This window comes from Bacillus rossius, chromosome 2 (genome assembly GCF_032445375.1).
Source record: "Bacillus rossius redtenbacheri isolate Brsri chromosome 2, Brsri_v3, whole genome shotgun sequence".
Lineage (NCBI taxonomy): Eukaryota > Metazoa > Arthropoda > Insecta > Phasmatodea > Bacillidae > Bacillus > Bacillus rossius.
In genome coordinates this window covers 10,982,715-11,002,164 of record NC_086331.1, presented here as the reverse complement: position 1 = coordinate 11,002,164, position 19,450 = coordinate 10,982,715, and the positions used below count along the sequence as shown (strand labels likewise).

At 43.6% G+C, this 19,450-nt stretch overlaps 1 protein-coding gene across 1 annotated transcript in view; it reads left to right on the top strand.

Annotated features, from left to right (window-relative positions):
- The window catches only part of LOC134529908 (bone morphogenetic protein 4), a 143,157-nt gene that overhangs the window by 69,716 nt on the left and 53,991 nt on the right, over positions 1-19,450 (top strand). The window contains exon 2 of the mRNA XM_063364466.1: positions 8,923-9,040. Coding sequence (XP_063220536.1) covers positions 8,923-9,040 — 118 coding nt within the window. The remainder of the gene's footprint in view (positions 1-8,922; positions 9,041-19,450) is intronic.

The following is a 19,450-nucleotide window of genomic DNA, read 5'->3' as shown; positions in this document are numbered from 1 at the left end:
AGCTGTTCGCTTATTGTGTGATAATTATAGAAGCTTATGTTAGTAATGTAAACGCGCCGGTTGGTTCAGCAAGGAAGAAATGTGTGTTTGAAAAGCTGTTCGCTTATTGTGTGATGATTATAGAAGCTTAGGTTAGCAACCTAAACGGTCCGGTTGGTTCAGCAAGGAAGAAATGTGTGATTGAAGAGCTGTTCGCTTATTGTGTGATAATTATAGAAGCTTATGTTAGTAATGTAAACGCGCCGGTTGGTTCAGTAAGGAAGAAATGTGTGTTTGAAGAGCTGTTCGCTTATTGTGTGATAATTATAGAAGCTTGGGTTAGTAACGTAAACGCGTCTGTTGGTTCAGTAAGGAATAAATGTGTGTTTGAAGAGCTGTTCGCTTATTGTGCAATAATTATAAAAGCTTGCGTTAGTAACGTAAACTCGCTGGTTGGTTCAGAAAGGAAGAAATGTGTGTTTGAAGAGCTGTTCGTTTCTTGTGTGATAATTATAAAAGCTTGGGTTAGTAACGTAAACGCGCCGGTTGGTTCAGCAAGGAAGAAATGTGTGTTTGAAGAGCTGTTCGCTTATTGTGTTCAAATTATAAAAGCTTGGGTTAGTAACGTAAACGCGCCGGTTGGTTCAGCAAGGAAGAAATTTGTGTTTGAAGAGTTTTTCGCTTCTTGTGTGATAATTATAAAAGCTTGCGTTAGTAAAGTAAACTCGCCGGTTGGTTCAGCAAGGAAGAAATGTGTGTTTGAAGAGCTGTTCGTTTCTTGTGTGATAATTATAAAAGCTTGGGTTAGTAACGTAAACGCGTCTGTTGGTTCAGTAAGGAATAAATGTGTGTTTGAAGAGCTGTTCGCTTATTGTGCAATAATTATAAAAGCTTGCGTTTGTAAGGTAAACTCGCTGGTTGGTTCAGCAAGGAAGAAATGTGTGTTTGAAGAGCTGTTCGTTTCTTGTGTGATAATTATAAAAGCTTGGGTTAGTAACGTAAACGCGCCGGTTGGTTCAGCAAGGAAGAAATGTGTGTTTGAAGAGCTGTTCGCTTATTGTGTGATGATTATAAAAGCTTGGGTTAGTAACGTAAACGCGCCGGTTGGTTCAGCAAGGAAGAAATGTGTGTTTGAAGAGCTGTTCGTTTCTTGTGTGATAATTATAAAAGCTTGGGTTAGTAACGTAAACGCGCCGGTTGGTTCAGCAAGGAAGAAATGTGTGTTTGAAGAGCTGTTCGCTTATTGTGCAATAATTATAAAAGCTTGCCTTAGTAACGTAAACTCGCTGGTTGGTTCAGCAAGGAAGAAATGTGTGTTTGAAGAGCTGTTCGTTTCTTGTGTGATAATTATAAAAGCTTGGGTTAGTAACGTAAACGCGCCGGTTGGTTCAGCAAGGAAGAAATGTGTGTTTGAAGAGCTGTTCGCTTATTGTGTGATAATTATAAAAGCTTGGGTTAGTAACGTAAACGCGCCGGTTGGTTCAGCAAGGAAGAAATTTGTGTTTGAAGAGTTTTTCGCTTCTTGTGTGATAATTATAAAAGCTTGCGTTAGTAAAGTAAACTCGCTGGTTGGTTCAGCAAGGAAGAAATGTGTGTTTGAAGAGCTGTTCGTTTCTTGTGTGATAATTATAAAAGCTTGGGTTAGTAACGTAAACGCGCCGGTTGGTTCAGCAAGGAAGAAATGTGTGTTTGAAGAGCTGTTCGCTTATTGTGCAATAATTATAAAAGCTTGCGTTAGTAACGTAAACTCGCTGGTTGGTTCAGCAAGGAAGAAATGTGTGTTTGAAGAGCTGTTCGCTTCTTGTGTGATAATTATAAAAGCTTGGGCTAGTAACGTAAACGCGTCTGTTGGTTCAGTAAGGAAGAAATGTGTGTTTGAAGAGCTGTTCGCTTATTGTGTGATAATTATAAGAGCTTGCGTTAGTAACGTAAACTCGCTGGTTGGTTCAGCAAGGAAGAAATGTGTGTTTGAAGAGCTGTTCGTTTCTTGTGTGATAATTATAAAAGCTTGGGTTAGTAACGTAAACGCGCCGGTTGGTTCAGCAAGGAAGAAATGTGTTTTGAAGAGCTGTTCGCTTATTGTGTGATAATAATAAAAGCTTGCGTTAGTAACGTAAACGCGCCGGTTGGTTCAGCAAGGAAGAAATTTGTGTTTGAAGAGCTGTTCGCTTCTTGTGTGATGATTATAAAAGCATGGGTTAGTAACGTAAACGCGCTGGTTGGTTCAGCAAGGAAGAAATGTGTGTTTGAAGAGCTGTTCGCTTCTTGTGTGATAATTATAAAAGCTTGGGTTGGTAACGTAAACGCGCCGGTTGGTTCAGCAAGGTAGAAACGTGTGTTTGAAGAGCTGTTCGCTTCTTGTGTGATAATTATAAAAGCTTGGGTCGGTAACGTAAACGCGCCGGTTGGTTCAGCAAGGAAGAAACGTGTGTTTGAAGAGCTGTTCGCTTCTTGTGTGATAATTATAAAAGCTTGGGTTGGTAACGTAAACGCGCCGGTTGGTTCAGCAAGGAAGAAACGTGTGTTTGAAGAGCTGTTCGCTTCTTGTGTGATAATTATAAAAGCTTGGGTTAGTAACGTAAACGCGCCGGTTGGTTCAGCAAGGAAGAAATGTGTGTTTGAAGAGCTGTTCGCTTCTTGTGTGATAATTATAAAAGCTTGGGGTGGTAACGTAAACGCGCTGGTTGGTTCAGCAAGGAAGAAATGTGTGTTTGAAGAGCTGTTCGCTTCTTGTGTGATAATTATAAAAGCTTGGGTTGGTAACGTAAACGCGCTGGTTGGTTCAGCAAGGAAGAAATGTGTGTTTGAAGAGCTGTTCGCTTCTTGTGTGATAATTATAAAAGCTTGGGTTGGTAACGTAAACGCGCTGGTTGGTTCAGCAAGGAAGAAATGTGTGTTTGAAGAGCTGTTCGCTTCTTGTGTGATAATTATAAAAGCTTGGGTTGGTAACGTAAACGCGCTGGTTGGTTCAGCAAGGAAGAAATGTGTGTTTGAAGAGCTGTTCGCTTCTTGTGTGATAATTATAAAAGCTTGGGTTGGTAACGTAAACGCGCTGGTTGGTTCAGCAAGGAAGAAATGTGTGTTTGAAGAGCTGTTCGCTTCTTGTGTGATAATTATAAAAGCTTGGGTTGGTAACGTAAACGCGCTGGTTGGTTCAGCAAGGAAGAAATGTGTGTTTGAAGAGCTGTTCGCTTGTCCTAGCGCAGGTCGAAGTGGCACAGCCACGCCGAGTGGAAGTCTGTGTCACGTCACGTCCAGGGGAAGCCTACAACTCACGTAGTTTCGGTTCCGTGCAAGAATTTTCGTAGATTTCCGAAGTTTTGCGTTTTGGTATTAACGCCACTTCAGCCGCTAAATCAGAAGTTTCCAATGAAAAAGAGCATGTTGTGACTGACCTAACCTAACCTAACCTAACCCTTCGATTTTTTTAATTTCAATTTTTGAGAGAAACCCGAAGTTGCACGAACGTGGTAGGGAACCGAAACTACGTGAGTTGTAGGCTTCCCCACGGCCGGACACACGTGGCAGACTGCTAGCTGGGCCGTGCTGTAGCACAGCCGAGGGACGCCAGAACTTTGTGACGCAGGCGCGCCTTGTCATAGTTGCGCGACCCCCGCCTGGTTCGTTAGGCGCTTCCCGGAAAGCAAGCCCTAACGTGTCGCGCCCTACCTGCCGTTAATCAGGTTAGGTGGGGGTGGCTCGCCGCGCATTAGGCGCTCTGCAAGCAAGGCGGCGGCGCCGGCGGTGGCGGCGTAATTAGGCCCTGGAGGCCTGCTTCCGAGAACCTGTCCTTCCGCGCGTACTGCAAGGTACTATCGACCCTTGGACCGAGCGGCCGCCGGTCTCTGAGAGTACGTGTGCACGTGTGTACGTGTGCACGCGTGCACGTGTACATGTGTACGTGTGCACGCATGTTTTCTTGTAATAAAAATTATATTCATACTGTAGGTCAGATAGGAACTGTTTACATTTATCTGTCGTATACTGAGAAGAAATTGTCGAAATGTTAGCCTACATTTATCAGGTAATTTTTAATAAAATTAAATAACCGTTATAATCTATATCAGTGATAGTACGGGTAGGATGCACCGTGTGTACCTGCAGAGGGTGGCCGACAGCAGAGGCCCGCAGAGCCAAGCAGTGCACTCAGTAGTTGTCAGTGTACAGCATGTAGAGACCTGGAAGTGTGTTGTTGCTGACACCCAGATGTTTCCAGATGAACATCAGCCAGGAGGAGTACAGGAGGATGCACCGTGTGTACCTGCAGAGGGTGGCCGACAGCAGAGGCATGCAGAGCCAAGTAGTGCACTCAGTAGTTGTCAGTGTACAGCATGTAGAGACCTGGAAGTGTGTTGTTGCTGACTCCCAGATGTTTCCAGTTGAACATCAGCCAGGAGGAGTACGGGAGGATGCACCGTGTGTACCTGCAGAGGGTGGCCGACAGCAGAGGCCCGCAGAGCCAAGAAGTGTACTCAGTAGTTGTCAGTGTACAGCATGTAGAGACCTGGAAGTGTGTTGTTGCTGACTCCCAGATGTTTCCAGATGAACATCAGCCAGGAGGAGTACGGGAGGATGCACCGTGTGTACTTGCAGAGGGTGGCCGACAGCAGAGGCCCGCAGAGCCAAGCAGTGCACTCAGTAGTTGTCAGTGTACAGCATGTAGAGACCTGGAAGTGTGTTGTTGCTGACTCCCAGATGTTTCCAGATGAACATCAGCCAGGAGGAGTACGGGAGGATGCACCGTGTGTACCTGCAGAGGGTGGCCGACAGCAGAGGCCCGCAGAGCCAAGCAGTGCACTCAGTAGTTGTCAGTGTACAGCATGTAGAGACCTGGAAGTGTGTTGTTGCTGACTCCCAGATGTTTCCAGATGAACATCAGCCAGGAGGAGTACGGGAGGATGCACCGTGTGTACCTGCAGAGGGTGGCCGACAGCAGAGGCCCGCAGAGCCAAGCAGTGCACTCAGTAGTTGTCAGTGTACAGCATGTAGAGACCTGGAAGTGTGTTGTTGCTGACTCCCAGATGTTTCCAGATGAACATCAGCCAGGAGGAGTACGGGAGGATGCACCGTGTGTACCTGCAGAGGGTGGCCGACAGCAGAGGCCCGCAGAGCCAAGACGTGTACTCAGTAGTTGGCCATGTACAGCATGTAGAGACCTGGAAGTGTGTTGTTGCTGACACCCAGATGTTTCCAGATGAACATCAGCCAGGAGGAGTACGGGAGGATACACCGTGTGTACCTGCAGAGGGTGGCCGACAGCAGAGGCCCGCAGAGCCAAGAAGTGTACTCAGTAGTTGGCCATGTACAGCATGTAGAGACCTGGATGTGTGTTGTTGCTGACTCCCAGATGTTTCCAGATGAACATCAGCCAGGAGGAGTATGGGAGGATGCACCGTGTGTACCTGCAGAGGGTGGCCGACAGCAGAGGCCTGCAGAGCCAAGTAGTGCACTCAGTAGTTGTCAGTGTACAGCATGTAGAGACCTGGATGTGTGTTGTTGCTGACTCCCAGATGTTTCCAGATGAACATCAGCCAGGAGGAGTATGGGAGGATGCACCGTGTGTACCTGCAGAGGGTGGCCGACAGCAGAGGCCTGCAGAGCCAAGCAGTGCACTCAGTAGTTGTCAGTGTACAGCATGCAGAGACCTGGAAGTGTGTTGTTGCTGACTCCCAGATGTTTCCAGATGAACATCAGCCAGGAGGAGTACGGGAGGATGCACCGTGTGTACCTGCAGAGGGTGGCCGACAGCAGAGGCCCGCAGAGCCAAGAAGTGCACTCAGTAATTGTCAGTGTACAGCATGTAGAGACCTGGAAGTGTGTTGTTGCTGACTCCCAGATGTTTCCAGATGAACATCAGCCAGGAGGAGTACGGGAGGATGCACCGTGTGTACCTGCAGAGGGTGGCCGACAGCAGAGGCCCGCAGAGCCAAGAAGTGTACTCAGTAGTTGGCCATGTACAGCATGTAGAGACCTGGAAGTGTGTTGTTGCTGATCCCCAGATGTTTCCAGATGAACATCAGCCAGGAGGAGTACGGGAGGATGCACCGTGTGTACCTGCAGAGGGTGGCCGACAGCAGAGGCCTGCAGAGCCAAGCAGTGCACTCAGTAGTTGTCAGTGTACAGCATGTAGAGACCTGGAAGTGTGTTGTTGCTGACTCCCAGATGTTTCCAGTTGAACATCAGCCAGGAGGAGTACGGGAGGATGCACCGTGTGTACCTGCAGAGGGTGGCCGACAGCAGAGGCCTGCAGAGCCAAGCAGTGCACTCAGTAGTTGTCAGTGTACAGCATGTAGAGTCCTGGAAGTGTGTTGTTGCTGATCCCCAGATGTTTCCAGATGAACATCAGCCAGGAGGAGTACGGGAGGATGCACCGTGTGTACCTGCAGAGGGTAGCCGACAGCAGAGGCCCGCAGAGCCAAGAAGTGTACTCAGTAGTTGGCCATGTACAGCATGTAGAGACCTGGAAGTGTGTTGTTGCTGACTCCCAGATGTTTCCAGTTGAACATCAGCCAGGAGGAGTACGGGAGGATGCACCGTGTGTACCTGCAGAGGGTGGCCGACAGCAGAGGCCCGCAGAGCCAAGAAGTGTACTCAGTAGTTGTCAGTGTACAGCATGTAGAGACCTGGAAGTGTGTTGTTGCTGACTCCCAGATGTTTCCAGATGAACATCAGCCAGGAGGAGTACGGGAGGATGCACCGTGTGTACCTGCAGAGGGTAGCCGACAGCAGAGGCCCGCAGAGCCAAGAAGTGTACTCAGTAGTTGGCCATGTACAGCATGTAGAGACCTGGAAGTGTGTTGTTGCTGATCCCCAGATGTTTCCAGTTGAACATCAGCCAGGAGGAGTACGGGAGGATGCACCGTGTGTACCTGCAGAGGGTAGCCGACAGCAGAGGCCCGCAGAGCCAAGAAGTGTACTCAGTAGTTGGCCATGTACAGCATGTAGAGACCTGGAAGTGTGTTGTTGCTGACTCCCAGATGTTTCCAGTTGAACATCAGCCAGGAGGAGTACGGGAGGATGCACCGTGTGTACCTGCAGAGGGTAGCCGACAGCAGAGGCCCGCAGAGCCAAGAAGTGTACTCAGTAGTTGGCCATGTACAGCATGTAGAGACCTGGAAGTGTGTTGTTGCTGATCCCCAGATGTTTCCAGATGAACATCAGCCAGGAGGAGTACGGGAGGATGCACCGTGTGTACCTGCAGAGGGTAGCCGACAGCAGAGGCCCGCAGAGCCAAGAAGTGTACTCAGTAGTTGTCAGTGTACAGCATGTAGAGACCTGGAAGTGTGTTGTTGCTGACTCCCAGATGTTTCCAGTTGAACATCAGCCAGGAGGAGTACGGGAGGATGCACCGTGTGTACCTGCAGAGGGTAGCCGACAGCAGAGGCCCGCAGAGCCAAGAAGTGTACTCAGTAGTTGGCCATGTACAGCATGTAGAGACCTGGAAGTGTGTTGTTGCTGACTCCCAGATGTTTCCAGATGAACATCAGCCAGGAGGAGTACGGGAGGATGCACCGTGTGTACCTGCAGAGGGTAGCCGACAGCAGAGGCCCGCAGAGCCAAGAAGTGTACTCAGTAGTTGGCCATGTACAGCATGTAGAGACCTGGAAGTGTGTTGTTGCTGACTCCCAGATGTTTCCAGATGAACATCAGCCAGGAGGAGTACGGGAGGATGCACCGTGTGTACCTGCAGAGGGTAGCCGACAGCAGAGGCCCGCAGAGCCAAGAAGTGTACTCAGTAGTTGGCCATGTACAGCATGTAGAGACCTGGAAGTGTGTTGTTGCTGATCCCCAGATGTTTCCAGTTGAACATCAGCCAGGAGGAGTACGGGAGGATGCACCGTGTGTACCTGCAGAGGGTAGCCGACAGCAGAGGCCCGCAGAGCCAAGAAGTGTACTCAGTAGTTGGCCATGTACAGCATGTAGAGACCTGGAAGTGTGTTGTTGCTGACTCCCAGATGTTTCCAGTTGAACATCAGCCAGGAGGAGTACGGGAGGATGCACCGTGTGTACCTGCAGAGGGTAGCCGACAGCAGAGGCCCGCAGAGCCAAGAAGTGTACTCAGTAGTTGGCCATGTACAGCATGTAGAGACCTGGAAGTGTGTTGTTGCTGATCCCCAGATGTTTCCAGATGAACATCAGCCAGGAGGAGTACGGGAGGATGCACCGTGTGTACCTGCAGAGGGTGGCCGACAGCAGAGGCCTGCAGAGCCAAGCAGTGCACTCAGTAGTTGTCAGTGTACAGCATGTAGAGACCTGGAAGTGTGTTGTTGCTGACTCCCAGATGTTTCCAGATGAACATCAGCCAGGAGGAGTACGGGAGGATGCACCGTGTGTACCTGCAGAGGGTAGCCGACAGCAGAGGCCCGCAGAGCCAAGAAGTGTACTCAGTAGTTGGCCATGTACAGCATGTAGAGACCTGGAAGTGTGTTGTTGCTGATCCCCAGATGTTTCCAGATGAACATCAGCCAGGAGGAGTACGGGAGGATGCACCGTGTGTACCTGCAGAGGGTGGCCGACAGCAGAGGCCTGCAGAGCCAAGCAGTGCACTCAGTAGTTGTCAGTGTACAGCATGTAGAGACCTGGAAGTGTGTTGTTGCTGACTCCCAGATGTTTCCAGATGAACATCAGCCAGGAGGAGTACGGGAGGATGCACCGTGTGTACCTGCAGAGGGTAGCCGACAGCAGAGGCCCGCAGAGCCAAGAAGTGTACTCAGTAGTTGGCCATGTACAGCATGTAGAGACCTGGAAGTGTGTTGTTGCTGATCCCCAGATGTTTCCAGATGAACATCAGCCAGGAGGAGTACGGGAGGATGCACCGTGTGTACCTGCAGAGGGTGGCCGACAGCAGAGGCCCGCAGAGTCAAGCAGTTCACTCAGTAGTTGTCAGTGTACAGCATGTAGAGACCTGGAAGTGTGTTGTTGCTGACTCCCAGATGTTTCCAGATGAACATCAGCCAGGAGGAGTACGGGAGGATGCACCGTGTGTACCTGCAGAGGGTGGCCGACAGCAGAGGCCCGCAGAGCCAAGAAGTGCAGCAGTTCTACACGATGGCGCACACAGGTGAGTTACATGTTTAGATTGAATCTTCGGCCGGAGATTCATCATGTAAAAATTAATTTGAAAATACATGTACGACATATGGTCTTAATTGTGTCCATGACTGGTTTACACATTTGAAGTGCAACCGAACCGGTATATTATTGAAAATTATAAGGAATATAAATGAAACCCCAAGCGCCTGTACAATGTATAATGGAGAAAAGTTTTACGAACACTGTAAATCTTTCCGCTTAAGTAAATTTATATAATTGAAATAATTTAGGGTATAATCGTTATTTTCCATCATTTTTGTTGACTCGGAGAAATAATATGGTCATTTATCGACATGTCAAAAGTATCGAAAAAAGTTCACGTTGTTGTACTGCCCTACACCCCACTGTTTTTCCGAGAAAAAAAATTTAAAACAGTTATCTACTCCTGGCAGCTATGCAACACTCTTTAACACTCGTTCGAAACAGCTGCATAAAATCAGGGGCACTGATTGTTCAGCGATGTATACGCAAATGAATTCTTGGGTAGAAATTTAGTCCTTATGTCATATGTACCTATATTTTAAACTTATTTTTACGTGATATACCTGCAGCCGAAGTTTGAAGGTTGAATATAGACACATCCATCTTTTGTCCCTTTGTAACCAGCCAATTGCTCCAGCGTGTGTTTGGCAATACAATCACAAGCCACAAACACTTTTGTTTACTCGATATGTGCCAGTGATTTTTACATTAGACACACGTGAAATGTTTGTATGTGTATAGGCTGGTGTTTGTGAAGTTAAACTGTATTTGTCAATACTTAAGATCTACTATGTTTGCTTTCTGAAGTATGATTTGTATTATACCAAAGAAAACTGCTGATTAATTTATTTTTCGAAGGCCACGTTTTACTATACGACGCTTTTGGTCACAAAATGTTAAGATATTTTTTTATGAAAAACATGGAGAGTAGGAATCGTAAAATAAATAGTCTAGAACATTAGTTGACAACATTAGTTTTACATATAACCACAACATTTTGTAAATTTTTTGTTTATAATTACAAAAAGGAAGTTTGTGATCTAGTTTCTTAAGTTGTTTGTAAAATACAAATGTATTTTGTTTTTACGTGGTAAAAGATCTTGTTCCAGTATTCCACATTGTTGGTACCTTGTTCATATTGCAAGCTGTGGTTTTCAACGTCTTGCAACTGAGTTATTTTATAATCAATCATGGATCTCTTGTGTTACAAAAACACGCGTTTATTTCGCATTTTACAAGCTAGGTTATAATGTAAGAATCTTAATTGGCAATGCTTTGGCATGGCTGCTGCATACAATGGAAACCATTGAAATTGACAGAGACAGCTATAATGATCAACAGCGACTTTAACAGCCCCGTGAACTTTGAGGTTAAGCCTACGCTACCATTTATCAGTGAATCATTTTGTTTTCGGCGTGTTTCTATTGTCCTTTATGACGTGATTGACCACAGTTAAAATGTCCGAAGGTGTTCAGATTTGTTTCTTTTAAAAACTGAAATCCTAGTTGAGCAAATATTACACGAGATTTCATGCTTCCTATTCGTTGTTTGACTTGATTATATTTACTAGCGTATGACCGTTGGATGATTAAATAATAATTCTTACGTAGTATGCAGAATTTAGGTCAGTCAGTTATTATTCATAAAACCTTTTTACATTAATTTAATTTGGCATAAAATTAAAAATCTCCGTCGCCGCCCCTTTAAGGCGTATGCTATCCGCGCATTAGGCCTACCTAAATAACCACAGTTGGGGTTTATGGTGAGTAGCTAAAATTGCGCAGTTTCCTCAAACAGAAACTAGAAAGTACTAAATGACCACATTCTCAATAAAATTAAAAAAAAAATTAAAGGAATTCTCGCTTAGACCATCATTCGAGCTCAACAAATTATGTGTGCCCAAATCTACACACAGCAACCTTACAGAGCATACAGCCTTATATTGCACATTATCAATGGCTGAGCTCATAGGACCTTTTTCAGATTTAAGGAGCATGCAAATTTATTAGCTGAAACTAACCCAAAACTTTTTGTGACGCCGGCGTCCCACTATAAATACGTAACATTAGCAATTGAAAATGTTTACGGAGAAATATATAATTTTAATATTACATATAAATTTTTTAAATAATTACAATAAATATATACATTTATTTATTTCTGTCAATAGTTCGGCTCGCTATACAACCGTAACCTTAACTATGAACTGCCATAATGAAATATTGTTCTGGGCTGAAAAATGTGTTTGCAGTTCTTATTTTAAAAAAAAGAAAAGATTACTTGCGTGTCCACAGTTATCCTTCCATTTGATCAGCGCATCGCTGCTGCACCCGTGTGTCTGTTGACGTCACTTCAGGTTGCTTTGCCACCCGGTTTTTTGTACCATCTCACGCTAAAAAGAATATTACGATAGCACAGTATTCATAAAAAAAAGTCCCAAAAAAATTTTTGTAGTCTGCAGTCCTGGCGAAATTTCACTACATTCTTTCCCCAACATGAAGGTTGTTAGTCCCTTAAAACCACTGCGAAAGTTTTTTTTTTCCGTCGCCCAAACACATCTTTAAAACTTGGCGAAAATGTTGGTTTTTTCCTCCAGTCATAAATGTCTGGCCAAACCCTTAGTATATAACAGTCAGGCGGTCATTGCAAGCTTTCGCCAGGCCTCGGGCACACAAGCATAGAATATGGCAATTAACGGATATAATTGCTTCAGAAGCAAATTTAAAAATAAATTGAAAAAGGTTGCTTGCATAAGTATCTACTAATTGCCAGTTAGTTTTCCGTTTAAAAATGCACAACAACAGCGTTGTATTGCTGATAAAGTTTAAAGTTAATCGCCGCGATATCGCGGTGCTTGTAAATAGTTCTCTTGTTGCTCGCTGAGAACTGCCGTACTCATTATCAAATCCGGCACATAACGTAACTGCCGGAGGTTCGTAGGGAAACATAAGATTCACACCAGTTCATTCCAAGGCCGCGTTCCTAAATGTTCGTTTATTCCTCTCTTTATTTATTTGAAATCAATACTTTGAGGATTTAAATTTTAAATTCATTTTATAGGGGATTCGCTTAGACTTTTTTTTGAGTGGTAAAAAAATTAGTTCTGAAGGAAAGCCAAATTTACGAGAAATATCAATAAAAATTCCAAAATGTTAGTTTTTAAGGTTTGGCGTAATTATTACAAATTTTTGATAACTTGTGAATGGTTGGTTAGGTTATGTTAGCTACATTAAAAATATTTTAATATTGCAAATTGTTGGTTAGGTTAATTAAGTTACAGTTAAAATCGTTTAAAAGTGTGATTAGGCAACTTTGTTGCATTTTTGGAAGTGATGTATTGAAGTTAAAGTAACAAAATTAAATTCCTAGTATATATATATATAATATATATATATATATGCAACTTTTGACTTAATTAACTTGAATTTCCCTGTCTGGCTATTTCGAAAATCCAATAATATTAAAATTAAAAAAATAAGGGAATTGGTGTCTGATTTAATGTAGGCAGTTTTGTGGTACAGCCATAAAATTACATGCAATTAGTCGCTTCATCGAGATAATTCACAGAAATAATTGTGCTAATTTTACGTTACGAGTTCAAAATGCTACCGAGTTTAAATTTTATATTATTAGTTAATTACCTATTTATTAAACTGGTTTAAGAAATTGTATAAAAATTATTTTACCAACTCAAACAAAGGAACAAGAAAATTTCAACTTAATGTCCATCATTCTTAAATGCTGAGTGAAATAAAACCAGTTCGCTTTTCCATTTAACAGGTGTGCAGTTACATTAAATAATTATTTTATTCCCGAGTAGTATATGGAAACTTATTTACTCAAAAACGTGTGTTCAATTATAGAGTTAATATTTTTGTTGAAGGTTATTTATTGTGCTTGTATTATTTTATTTTACTTTAACTGAACCAACAGTAAGTTATTACCTACAACGATTAGATACCCCCAAAAAAAAAAAAACAAAAAAAAAAAACAAAAAAAAAACATTTTGGCTGAAAGTACAATTTGTATACTGCAATATTATTTATATAAAAAACAGTTTTTCCCAGAGACTGGCTTTGAACAATTTTGCTTTTGTAAATTTTCACTTGGCACAACATTACGATTGGTGCGTCTCCCGATGTTCAGGAATTGTAATATATACAGGTTTGTGCTGCAACACGTGGGTCCGGCGGTAGCGATGACGGGCTCTCGTTGTGTTGTTCTCCAATACTGACGACAAGCCACACGGTCCGTCAGTTGCCTGGCTCCTGTGCGCGTGGCTACAGTCACTGGCCGCATGAATGAGCTAGTCAAATGGAACCATCCGCAGGCGCTATCGTTAAGTTGGGCAGCTTGTAGAATGACGCTCTGGTCGCTGTGGTTGGGTGTTGAGAATGCCACGTCACGGCCCGCGGGCTGGAAACCCGACAACACTCGCGCCTGCACGCGCAGTGAGGCGGCTGCCAGCGCCAGGTGTGGCCTTCCCCTCCACCACACACCTTGAGGCAGCTGACACTACTTCCCTTGGCGACCGGCGCGACTACTTCCTCCTGCGTCTGCCCCACCCCCCACCCCTCGCCCAACTGTGCGTCACGTGTTACCAATCGGAGAGCAGCTCCGCGCCAGGGCGACTTCCTTCCCCACCTTACTTATCCAGTGTGTGGCTGCATCTAACGTCTTGTTCGTGCCTTCCCCACTTTACTTATCCAGTGTGTGGCTGCATCTAACGTCTTGTTCGTGCCTTCCCCACTTTACTTATCCAGAGTGTGGCTGCATCTAACGTCTTGTTCGTGCCTTCCTCACCTTACTTATCCAGAGTGTGGCTGCATCTACGTCTTGTTCGTGCCTTCCCCACCTTACTTATCCAGAGTGTGGCTGCATCTAACGTCTTGTTCGTGCCTTCCCCACTTTACATATCCAGAGTGTGGCTGCATCTAATGTCTTGTTCGTGCCTTCCCCACTTTACTTATCCAGAGTGTGGCTGCATCTAACGTCTTGTTCGTGCCTTCCCCACTTTACTTATCCAGAGTGTGGTTGTATCTAACATCTTGTTCGTGCCTTCCCAACTTTGCTTATCTAGTGTGTGGCTGCATCTAACGTCTTGTTCGTGCCTTCCCCACTTTACTTATCCAGAGTGTGGCTGTATCTAACGTCTTGTTCGTGAGACGCACAACAGGGTCGGGGCCAGAGTTTTGTGGAGGATGTCCAGTATAACCATTATATCATGTTTTATAAGAAAGTTTTCTTTTAAAATGAGTTTTTTTTAATTCACACTCAAATTTCAGGTAATAGTAAAATTTTAGAAGTCCAACAACGTTTGCATTTAGAAATTAAGTATAATTTTGCCCATTAAAAATACTTTTTTAAAATTTTTTGATACTTTTTTTCTTAGGTCAATTGTTTGATGCTTTTGTTAATACAAGTCATAAATACATACATATATAAAAATGTTATTTAACATATGACACACATGTCAAGTTTGTATGAAACACATGCTTACAGTAACATGAGTGCAAACTGGCATTAAATATAGACTTCTTGCAAATACAATTCCTGCTGCTTCTGTGTATGAGGTATGTGGAGCTAGGTATGCATTTATTGTAGTTCACTATATGGATTACAAAAATCCTTCCAAATAAAGCTCCCTGTAACCTTATGTAGCTTAGTTTCTGTAATTTTCTTAGTCTGTCTTCACTAGTTTTTTTTTTTTAAATTTATCATTTAAATCCTTTAAGGGAGTGTTTCGGACCCACGGACCTCCTGGCTATGTCCCTGGCTATGTCCCTGGCTATGTCCCTGGATATGTCCCTGGCTATGTCCCTGGCTATGTCCCTGACTATATCCCTGACTATGTCCCTGACTATATCCCTGACTATGTCCCTGACTATATCCCTGACTATGTCCCTGGCTATCTCCCTGGCTATGTCCCTGGGTACTGGGCTAATGATTGCGTGATTTTTGCTCAAAAGAACATGTATTACTCACCTGCATAATAGCTGACAAAAATAAAAGTGAACAGAAAAGCTTCAGTGTTTTAAGAAAAGTGATAATACGGGAATCACAGGTGTCGTCAACTCGTGAAACGAGGACTAACCTCGGTTCACAATGATCGCTTCGTGGAAGCTTGCGGCCGCTTGCAGCCGAGTGCTTGACACGTTTGTCAGCGAGCGAACAGAAACTGTGTCAGCAGCAAGTGTGGCACTGTGTCGGAGATATCTCCGACCACGTCACGTCTTCCCAGAGCCTCTGACGAAAGAAATCTCTGCCAGAGTCATGTTTTGACGTGACAACGTCTAATAAATCGGTGAACGCCGACTGCACGCAAGAAAAAGTGTCCCGTTACGCACATTGTCCCGTCACTCTGTGTCCCGTTACGCTCTTTGTACGCTTGCGCCGCATCTGTCTCTACCACTCGATTGGAACAACCATCGATTTGACTTTTTCGAGGCACATTAAACTTGAAACACTTCCATTCGTTCCATACTTTTCCTATCATCGTCCTATCATTAACAGAATAACACAGATTGGAAGAAGTTAAATAGCAAACATGTATAAAAGTTATAGTTAAAATAATCTCTTCGTTAAAGTAATAAACATATTTGAATTAATGAATGCAAATAAAAGTAAATTCATCAATTAAAATGTAGATTTCATTTCACTCATTCTTTGTATCCATACAAAATAGTGATAATTCAATAAAAATGATTCAATTTTATTCATAAAAGTATGCAATCATTTCATCAATGTTTTTTTATGACGTCACGTTAAACTCGTCCGTAAACCAACTTTACAGACAACCAATTTATTTTTTCATACTGGGTGTTTTTAGGCAGTGTGTGTGTTCGCAGGCCAGTCTCCGCCAGCATCAGAATAACTTATGAATGGGACTTTTTTGCTCATGTTGCGCGCACGGTTAATTATTAAATTTCTTGCACTCCAAAGATGTAACTGTTTGAAATGTTCCGAAACCGATCAATCTGACAGCTATCTTGAGATAACTGTAGACGTGTATTTCGAGAAAATATTGTCTTTAAAATAATTTGCTTGTTTTGAAAACGTTTCTGTAATCGCAGGACCATAGTTTTTTTCTCAGGTTTAATGACCTCCAGGTAAGACTTAATAATCCTGCCCATATTAGAGAAAATATCGTTTTTTGACATATTGTAGAGGTTAATGTTATCTGGTCTTTTTACCATTGGGTCATAGCAACAGACTGTGGTCCGTTTGCGGTAGCCGTAGGCCTACGAAATACAGACGTTTCGATCTTGACTTTTTTTTTCGAATCAGCTCGCGAAATATCTTCTTGTTAAATTGAAGTGATAATCAGCGTAACAATAATGTTCGCAGGCTTTCACGGCCATTGTCTGAATTAGCTTGGCTTCTGGGTTGTAGCCGCGTCCTTGCCGAATAATTCACCGACGTTTCGGTCGACATTTCAGCCGCCATCATCAGGGAGCAGTTACCTACTGAGTAGAGATCGCACGTAGGTAACTGCTCCCTGATGATGGCGACTGCAATTTCGACCGAAACGTCTGCGAATTATTTGGCAAGGACGCGGCTACAACCCAGAAGCCAAGCTACGCTTGTTTGTTAGTTTCACGTCGTCGACGCACGAAGGGAAATACACTGCCGAGAGAGAAGGAAGGAACTGCGACGAACCGTAAAGTGACGCTGTTGTTGTGAATTGCAATACAGGCCTCGGGGCTACTTACTGCAAGTTATTCACGGGCAAAGCCCGGCCTGGCCTCTCCTCCTCCACCTCCTGGAACTAAACCCGTGAGGGCGTACCAAGAGCACTAACTTTTCTTCTTTGCTACACCCAGGTTACCTCGATGAGGACCCCTGGGTGGCTTGGCCTCAGATTGCTACTTACTGCAAGCGCGAGTTGCTGCAAGCTCTGCCTCTGGCCCGAAATATCGAGCGGGCATTCCGCGAGTGTTACAAACCACGCTTGCCCGCGGCGGCCGTTAAACTTGGAACACACAAGACTGGCATCTCTCGGCCGCGCCCCCGCCTTCGCCCGTTGGTGGCCTGGGCGGGAAGCCTTCGTTTCACAGGCGAGAGAGCCACACCCGAAGTTCCCCGAAGTTCCCCGAAGTTCATGCTCGCTTTCCGTATCTTCAGGGGCGCAACAACAGGGGGGACGACGACAAGGGTATTTTGCCCCCCCCCCCTCTGAAACTTTGAAGTGGGGGCAAACGAGGGCAAACACGGTTCTGTGTAATCAATTTTTAGATAATAAAACTGCTTAAAGAGCACCATTTCCCACCTTGAAATACAAATTTTCCCGGGTGAGAACCCCCGGACCACCCTCTTCAATAGGGGGATCGATGATTCTTTATAAAAAGGTATATTCCCCCCCCCCCCCCTTTTGGAAATTTAGTTGTTGCGCCCCTGCGTATCTTTAATGTAGCTATCTAACCAAATCAACCGTCCACGATGTTTTAAAGTATTTACAATGTAGCTAACCTAACCTTATTGACCATTAGTATCCATTTATCAACACCGCCATATTTATTTACAATGAACAAAAAAAAAAAACGAAGATGCACGATCGGGCGTTTGGTTCTCTCGTCTGTGAAAAGAAGGCTTCCAGGCCTGGGAATATTCCTCACGGCGTCAATTGCGTGCTTCAGTTGACTGCATTCAGTTATAATGTACACTTTTTTTTTGACGTGATAACGTCATATAAATCGATGAACGCCGGCTGCACGCACGAAAAATTGTCACGTTCCTCCTGAGCCGAGCGTGCAAGAACCGGCCAACCACCGTGCGAGAAAATCTTCTATAATATCAAACAGGTTAAGGCGGGTTTTTAAACTAATTGCTCGTGACTAATTGCTCGTGATTATATTTAAACAAATTATTTAAATTAAATTTGCAAAAACTGTAAATAATATTAGAAAATTTAAAAGTATGCAATTTTTCATCAATGTTTTCTTATGACGTTATCACGTAAAATTATCGTCCGTAAACTGACACTATAGACAAGCCCCCCCCCCCTTTTTTTTTTGTTTATTCATTTTATCGAATTTTATAACTTTCATCTTTATAAAACTAATGTAAGGTTTATTAGGTTATATTTTATATATTTATTTCTCAGTTATTATACTTTTACAAATGTTTACTATCGTCAAAATACCGCATGTAATTTGAAGTCACTAGATGCACTCACATAACAAGCTTGCTTTCGTGAGTGCTAAATTTCCTGGTTAATTAAGTGAATATTGTTAACAAAGTGTAAAAAAAGGGGTAAATAAATTTTTATTATTTTAAACTGCTAAACACCAATTGCTTCAAAGGAGTGTTCTTACTAGATTGTAATTTGCGCAAGCACGGAATCCAAACTTCACCGATTTATCCTTTCAATAATAAAATAAAAATAAATTAACAATTAAACTGTAATAAAAAATATTAGACTGTTTGTCGAATTAACACAAATACTGCGTGTAAAAAAAGCGTTGGAATTCACTAATGGTAAATTGTCTTCTATACAGCAAAAAGTAAGATTGTTCTTTCATCCTTAAACAGCTAGTCGAACTTGAAAAGTATTCATGCATTCAGAACTAAAATGGTTTTTGCTGGATCGAATAGTTTTCCTCGTAACAGTTTTAGGACAAATCGATTAAAACTCAACATTTTAGCTTGCCGTTCACGTGTTCTATTTTTTTTTTTACTAAATTTATAATAAGGTAGGCCTATTTTAAGTTATTTTTTTCATGTTCTCATAACAGCTTCAGCTTTTGTCTAGCTGATATATATATATATATTTTTTTTTTTCTAAAATTCTGTGCTTCTTTGTTATTTTGTCAGAATATATGGATCACTTCTCACTGTATATGTAAACAGAGTTAAAATAGTTTTTAAACGAAAATTATTTTTTCTGACCTCAACTTTATATCTACAACACCATGTACTAGCAGGTCCTATAATGTCTAACCGTGTCTAACCGTGTCTAACCGTGTCTAACCGTGTCTAACCGTGTCTCTCCGCGTCTCTCCGCGTCTCACCGTGTATCACCGTGTCCCACAATATGTTTGGGTGTTGGCTGGCGGCGGAGTGAGTGGTCAGTGTAACCACTCACCACCAGGGGCGCTTGCGTCCCTGGTCACTAACTCCAGTCCTGGATACACGAGTCCAAGTGCCCAACCCCCAGCATTGTAGACTCTTTTCTACTCTGTCCAACTCTTCATCCAGACCATCCTCTGTCTCCTGTATTCTCCTACACTTAATGCATGCAAATTTGCCCAGGGTTTTCCCTGTGTCTATGCAGGTTTTACCTAAGCCCAACCTATCTCTAGTTATAGTCTATATTTAAGAGTGAGGGGAGTTAGTCATGGCGCCAATCGCTGCCATGGGTGGCCAATCCCCTCCTAGCACATGATGCATGCGACTC